General features: G+C 35.8%; 2 gene segments (V, D, J or C); both read right to left on the bottom strand.

The window, feature by feature from the left end:
- Positions 1-1,683: 1,683 nt before the first annotated feature.
- Positions 1,684-2,138, bottom strand: LOC119781708. The segment is given in 2 exon segments: positions 1,684-2,006; positions 2,090-2,138. Coding segments are annotated over 2 exon segments (372 nt in total).
- A 1,698-nt stretch (positions 2,139-3,836) lies between these two features.
- Positions 3,837-4,277, bottom strand: LOC119781664. The segment is given in 2 exon segments: positions 3,837-4,144; positions 4,233-4,277. Coding segments are annotated over 2 exon segments (348 nt in total).
- Between the last annotated feature and the right edge of the window lie 2,876 nt (positions 4,278-7,153).

The following is a 7,153-nucleotide window of genomic DNA, read 5'->3' on the forward strand; positions in this document are numbered from 1 at the left end:
GCAATCAGCTCACGCAGTCCACTAGATCTCTCCATAAAGCTCAGCATACCGTTTCGCCTACCAGCAGTCTACGGACTGACCAACTTCAGCTATCTCCACTCCACCATCAGTTTCAGGCCTGGGGGGAAGCAGCAGTGTTCTTTACTCCTGTTAATGCATATCAATCACAATTCAGATGTGTTTCCTGCCGAGGTCTGAACGCCAAAGACTAAAGTAATTGTAACTATAAAGTTCTTCTGATTGTCTTCTCTACTTGTGAGTTTTTCAGATTGAAATTACTATTGACAAAGTTAAGCGCTGCAAAGTGGAGCACTTTGTAGCACTGTTGTCTTGCAGCAAGAAGGTTCTGGGTTTGATCTACAGTCTTTCTGAATTAAGTTTGCACGTTTTACCTGTGTATGGTTTCTCTCCAGGTACTTCAGCTTCCTTCCACAGTCCAAAGACATTACTGTTAAAAGGGTACTCTAAATTGGCTTTAAGAGTGAGTGTGTGGCCCTGCCCATAGACTGCTGGAGATAGGCATGGGTCCCACCACATACGTATATGGATGGATAGGTGGATAGATGGAACTTAAAACCTGCTCCCAAGCTTTTTTCTTGTCTCAATTGATCCGGCTACTGGAGCTGATAATGATGGACATCAAGACTTAAAGTGTTCTAAGTTCATTTTTATTGCTGATCCTTTTTCCCGTTTGATCTGTTAAGACAGTTAATTGACATAAAATATCTAAAGCAAATGGCTTAGTTGCTAAGAGTAATCTTTATTAACAGAGGTGTCGTAGGTATTAATGTTTATTATTCAAGTAGAAGTATAAATCCTACTGTTTAAAAATATTTTTGGAGAAGTTAGAGTATCAACTTAATCTTTTTTTTTTTAAGTATTAAAGTATAAAAGTAAAAATAAGGCAGGAAATATGTTGAGGACAGATGCTTTAAACCTTATACTCGTTATGGCCCAACCCTATATTATAGGACATTTTTTTTCTGCAAGTTTGGATGATAACTTCCTTATACTTTATTTTCTTAGTTTTATAGCTAATGATAACAGTGTCATATTTAACCTTGCATCATCTTGAAAAATTATTTATTTTGGTATGTAATGAACAACAGTTTGGAGCGGTACCGAGTCGAACCACAAAGAAATTAATACTCTGGATAAAACAAATAATTTTGATGGGTTTTTTTTTTTTTAAATACCAACAGGCCATAACAAAAATTTGCTTAAATGAAACAAAACTCACAAATCTATTTTTAAATTTTAAGGAGTAGAAAGTAGAGACAATTGCAAAAAAATGTAAGTAGTAGAAGTAAAATGCTGTCTAAAAAATAATTATTCCAGTAAAGTATAGATGGACAAAATTTCTACTTAAATAAGGTAACAAAGTATTTGTACTTTGTTACTTGACACTTCTGTTTATCAATGATATAAAGACCTCTAAAACCTAAAAGACTTGCTAAACATAATTGGCATGTATTCTTCTCCATTAAAAGGATGTTTGATGCTGGGGTAAAGAGCCAGGAGGAGTGTAGGCAGACAAAGTCTGGCTAATAAATAATAGAATAATAGAAATAGGTTTGATATTTATTGAATAACTTTGTCAATATTTATTAGACAGAGACCAGATGTCTATATGATCCTATTGTTTCTTGTTTGTGGCTGTTTTTGTACAGCTGCTCCACTGCTTTAAGTCACAGTGTCTCTCCGAGCACAGAAGTAAACAGCAGAATCTTCTGCTGTTAGTCTGCTGATCTCAAGGTACTGGGTGCTGCTGGGGACATTTTCAGTCATGGTGAAACGACTTTGAAAGGAGCTGGCATAGGTGGGATTGTTGTTACCAGTGCTCATATATCCAATCCACTCCAGAGCTCTCCCTGGTTTCTGTCTTATCCAGTGCATATTAGGGCCTGTCATGCTGTAACCAGAAGCGACACAAGACATCTTCACTGTGTCCCCAGGTCTCTTCACCTGAGAGGCTGATTGATCCAGTCTAACCTCACTCCAGACTCCTGTAAGAAAACAAGTCATTGTCATTTCAGTCAAAATTATGAATCTTTGTATAAATATCAAAGAAATGAACTGAAATTCTCACTCTGAAAAAGAACTACAAAAACAAAACTCCAGATGCCTGATTTCTCCATCCCAAGAGCAAAAAAACCTTTAACTGGAATCTGGAAAAGTTACTTATTGTGTCCAATGGAAACTGCACAAAACTGCAGATGGCATTGTTTTAAAAGAGGAAGAGTTTGCATAGACCCTCCCCAAAAACTGTTTTCCTAGATTAAACCTAAGTCTAAACTTCCAGCCCATTTGTAAATTTTAAAACTGTAGTTAAAAACTTTATTTGTGTGTCATGCTTTCTACTAATTCAACTCTGATATAAGTATCAACCGATGCTTTTTTTAAAGAAGCCATGTATAAATATTACCTAATTTGATTTTATGATTATATTTTTTGTTCAAGTTTTCATATAAGTTTTTACATATTTATAAGTAAGACTGTTTCTTGAAAATTACTTCACACAAAACTGAATTTTTTTTATTGAAAACTACTTGGTAGTAGTTTTTAACATCACAGAGTCGGACCAAAATGGACTGAACAAGCTGGTGAGGAGGGCAGCTTCTCTTCTGGGGTGCGCTCTGGACTCAGTGGAGGAAGTGGCCGAGAGGAGGGTGTTGTCCAATCTGACATCCATCATGGAAAACACTTTGATCCCCTGCACCAGACTGTAGAGGAGCCAAGCAGCTCCTTCAGTAACAGACTTACAGTATACACCCCGTGTTTAAAAAGGAGTGCTACCACAGGTCAGTAATCCCTGCTACCATCAGACTTAGCAATGCCACTGCAATATAACCTGGTGTAATAACACTGCATTAGCGTGTACTATTTATCTATTTAACAAACCAGAAACTACAATTAGCGGCCACCAGTATACTGTAAAAAGATAAGATATTGTATATATTAGTCACCTTAAATCTCTTCTTTATTTTCACCAACCATTGTATATATCTGGATGCACTATATATATTTCATGCACCTTTTTTCTCCTTTGTGCACCTTCTGTTTGTTTGTTTTTAAAAGAGTAGAAGTTAGAAGCGAATTTCTCCAGTGTGAGACCAATAAAGTTCTATTCTATTCTATTCTATTCTATTCTATTCTATGCTATTATATTATATTCTATGTAAATGTAAACATTTGCCTGAAGATACCATGTTAGTTTTTTAAGAGTGTCATTTGTAAGTAGTTTTCTTTTCTTTTAATATTTGTGGACCAAAAACTAAGTGAGACGGTTTTCTTCAGTCTTCTGAAAATGTATACCTTCTTTGTATTTTGTTGAAAGTTATCTTTTGTTAAGGCACATGGTTATTTCTGTTTTCTTAAAGCAAAAAAGCACACCCTCATGAAATCCCTACTTCCAATTTATGTATCTGAAGCATTTCAAATTTAAGGCTCAGAAAGGTTTATGGAGGACCTGCTCAAAAAATACTAAGGCATAAAATTAAAAAGGCAAAGTTACATAAAATAAATAAATGTAGGCATTAATTAAACAATTATATCACAAGGATTATACAGTGAGAAATAAATGTATGAATAGATTTATTTATGTTTAAGTCTTTATTTTTTCCTTTATATTTCTAACACCCTAGTTATTTCTGCCTGTCCTTTTTTCTTTTCTGTATGCATTTCTCTCTCATTATGCAAATGAGAAGGGGGTGGTTTTAAGGGGACAACTTCAAATCTTGAGTCTATTTGTGGTGTAAGAGCTCCTCCTCTGGTGTTTTGGACAACAGGTGTTTAGACTCAGAAGGGTTTTTGTACAGCTCTGCTGATGGGTTGTTTCACTGTGGCCGTCTTGCGCAGTAATACACAGCAGTGTCTTGGGGTTGCATATTGTTTCCGTTCAGAGTCACAGTTTTACTGGAAGCATGAACTGTAATACTGAACTTGTTCTTTAAAGAATCCTTGCGATTTCCGCTGCATCCATCACACATGTAACCAATCCACTCCAGTGCTTTTCCTGCAGGCTGTCGGATCCAGTGTGTCTCGTAGCTACCAACAGAATAAGAGACCTGACAGCTGATGGTCAAAGACTGACCTGGCTGCACAGTCATAGAGGCTGGCTGTGTCAACTGTTCGCATCTCACATCTGTTGAAAGAAGCATATATTTTATCTTTAGAGATTAGAAAGATGTTTAAAGACGAAATGTTGAAAATAAACCACCTAAGAAACCCACCTGCAGCTGCAAGGAGCAGAAATAATGCAGCAAAATACATGGTGACTGAGGAAATAGACATGTAGACATGGAAATAGACTGTTCACTACCATTTGTACTGTGAGATTTTATATTGTATAACAAAATAGGGAGGGGGGGGGGATTTGCATATGATCCAACCCACAAAATGACGGGTTAAAAGGGATATCTAAATGTGAAAATAAACTGTAGAGGCCATCAATGTGTTTCCTTATACTTTCTTATCGATATTTTACCTGTTTTACTACTTACTGGTGGCAAATATCTTAATCTAGAAGTCAGACATGGGTTCCTTTCGTATAGTGTGAATTAGTAACTGTTCTGAACCCAGTTCTTTAATTCCTGAGGCAATTTTTCTCAGATTTAAGCAAAAAGAGGGAAAATGTCTTCAAATATTAATTGAATTTATTCCAGTCAGGTATAACTATATCATTGATATTAAACACAAATAACAGAGTAATTAATTTATTACCTCGGGTCTGTTTGTGACTACTGCTCTTTAAAACACCAGTTGCACCGGTCTAAAAGTTTCCATCTATTTATCCTAAAACTAGACACTCTCAGGATGTGGCCTGCACACACTGTCTGCAGTTGTAATCCACACTCGACAACCCAAGTCTTCCTACTTCTAATATAAAAAGAGATGGTTTGTGTTTGAATGTTCGTCTAGTTTGTCTAAATAAAACTTGTGTTACAAACTCTCCTCAAATGTCACAAACAAATTAGACTTGTCTTTCAAGTTTAAATGATCCCTGCTCGCATACAAAACAGTCTCACCTCTCGTACGAGACAATTGTACACACCCCGCAGCAAGTTTCTGCCAAAAGTCACTTGATAAATGATAAATTGTCATTCTGACTAACCGACAGCTGGAGGCTTCATCCAATCAAAACAAGTGAAACGTGCTGGTGTCAAGGTAGTTATCCCTGTGACAAATTTTTTATTTCGCCTCATTTCCAGACAACTAAACGTGAAACTTCAGATATGTTTATGAAAGATGAGTGTTGTTATTTTCTTCTTCCGTTTACATGTTATGGAAACATATCGCCAGTGATATTGGTTAAAAAATTAAAACACGAGTGTTTACTTTAAAATATGAAGCTGACAGTAGGGTCTACTCCTTTCTCTGAAAGCCAACGTTTCCTTATTTGTTTCAACACGTTCCTTAAAAAAATATGTAATTGTTTCCCAGTGTCTAAATGTTCTCATCTCAATGAAAACTTGTCTTGTCTTGTAATAAAATAAAATGAAATAGTAAATGGAGTCTACATCTAGATATTGTAGGCTATTGTAGTTTTTTTTTGCAGTGCTATCTGTACTTTTACTTCGGTAAAGAATATTGATACATTGACACCTGTGGAAGGCAGCATAAGATTTTCTATAAGCAATCTAAATGAAACCTTTCATGAAAGCTGGTACTAAACCTGTGCTTACTCATTAATGCCATTCCGATCAAAAATGTGATGTTGGTCTGTTTTATGCTAAATATTCATATTTAAGAAGTGTAAATAAAAAAAAAATAACACAACTTTAGAAATATATTAACTACAAAAATAAATGTTGCAGCCTACAGACACAAACAGGGGGCCCTAAGGGACTCTCCTACTGGTTGTCTGGTTTTTGTACAGCTTCCACTTTGGTCTGTATCACTGTGCCGCCTCACACAGTAATAAACAGCTGTGTCTTCTGGCTGCATATTCTGTCCTGTTATTGTTACTGTTCCAGCAGAAGTGTCTTTGCTGTAGCTGAACTTGTTCTTCAGAGCATTATTTTGGTAAAAGTCATTATTATGCCCCCACTTATCAAAAATCCATTCAAATGTCTTTTCCTCACACTGTCTGATCCAACCTGTGGCATATGTATCAGTCAATAAGTAACCAGAGGGCCGACAGGTGATGGTTAACGACTGTCCAGACTGGACAACTTTGGAGTCCGGCTGAGACAGATCAATACTTAGGACACCTGTAAGAAGCATGAAAACAACATTAGCATAAGAATTCAGTTAATCTCTAAGTGAATTCAATGTATTTGTAAGTAAGAATCCACCCAAAGCTCCTCACATGATCCAGCTGTCAGCAGCAGCATCAGAGCTACGGATAACATGGTTGAAGCTGAACTGATTTGAGTTCCTAGTTGTGTTGACAAACACAAACCCTTCATCTCCATTTAAACAAGCCTATTTTGCATATTGGGCATGTTTGCAATACTGGTTTCAGAATTACACTGCATAAAAATGTGTTTTGTGTAAGAGGCTTGTAATATTTCTTGCATGGTCATATGTAATTGCTATTTATGTACTTGTTAAAAAAAAAAAGTATTTTATCAGCCCTTTTTGTTTTCCTTAGTTCATACCTGCTTTCAATAGAAGCTTCCTAATTTCAATGACAGTTTACATAATGTAAAAAAAAAATGAAATAAATAGAATAATCCTGGGTCTCATGTTTAAAGCATGTCCGTGCACAAAAAAGGCATCAAAGGAAAATTCAGAATGTCTTGCAGCAATCCACTCACATTTTGACCTGCTGTGAAAGTTTGCAGCAACCAGGGAAACTTTTAAAATCCACAATTAAACAAGCTATAAAATAAAAAAAAGTTTAAAGAAATGTAGTTCTACTAGGGGAATGTATGAAAGTTAAATTTCTGAGTTTGAGCATTTACATTTTAAACTGCAGAGGCCATCATTGTTTTTCTTTATAATATTTTGTCAAAATTTGACCTCTTTTACTACTTACTGGTCACAAATATCTTCATCTAGAAGTCAGACAGGGGCTTCTTTCGTATAGTGTAAATTGGTAACTGTTCTGAACACAGTTTTAGCAAAGCAAAATAGGGAAAATGTCTTCAAGTATTAACAGAATTTATTCCAGTCAGGTTTAACAATATCATTGATATTAAGCACAAAT

The sequence above is a fragment of the Cyprinodon tularosa genome, unplaced genomic scaffold (genome assembly GCF_016077235.1).
Source record: "Cyprinodon tularosa strain WSP-4 unplaced genomic scaffold, ASM1607723v1 ctg181, whole genome shotgun sequence".
Classification (NCBI taxonomy): Eukaryota; Metazoa; Chordata; class Actinopteri; order Cyprinodontiformes; family Cyprinodontidae; genus Cyprinodon; species Cyprinodon tularosa.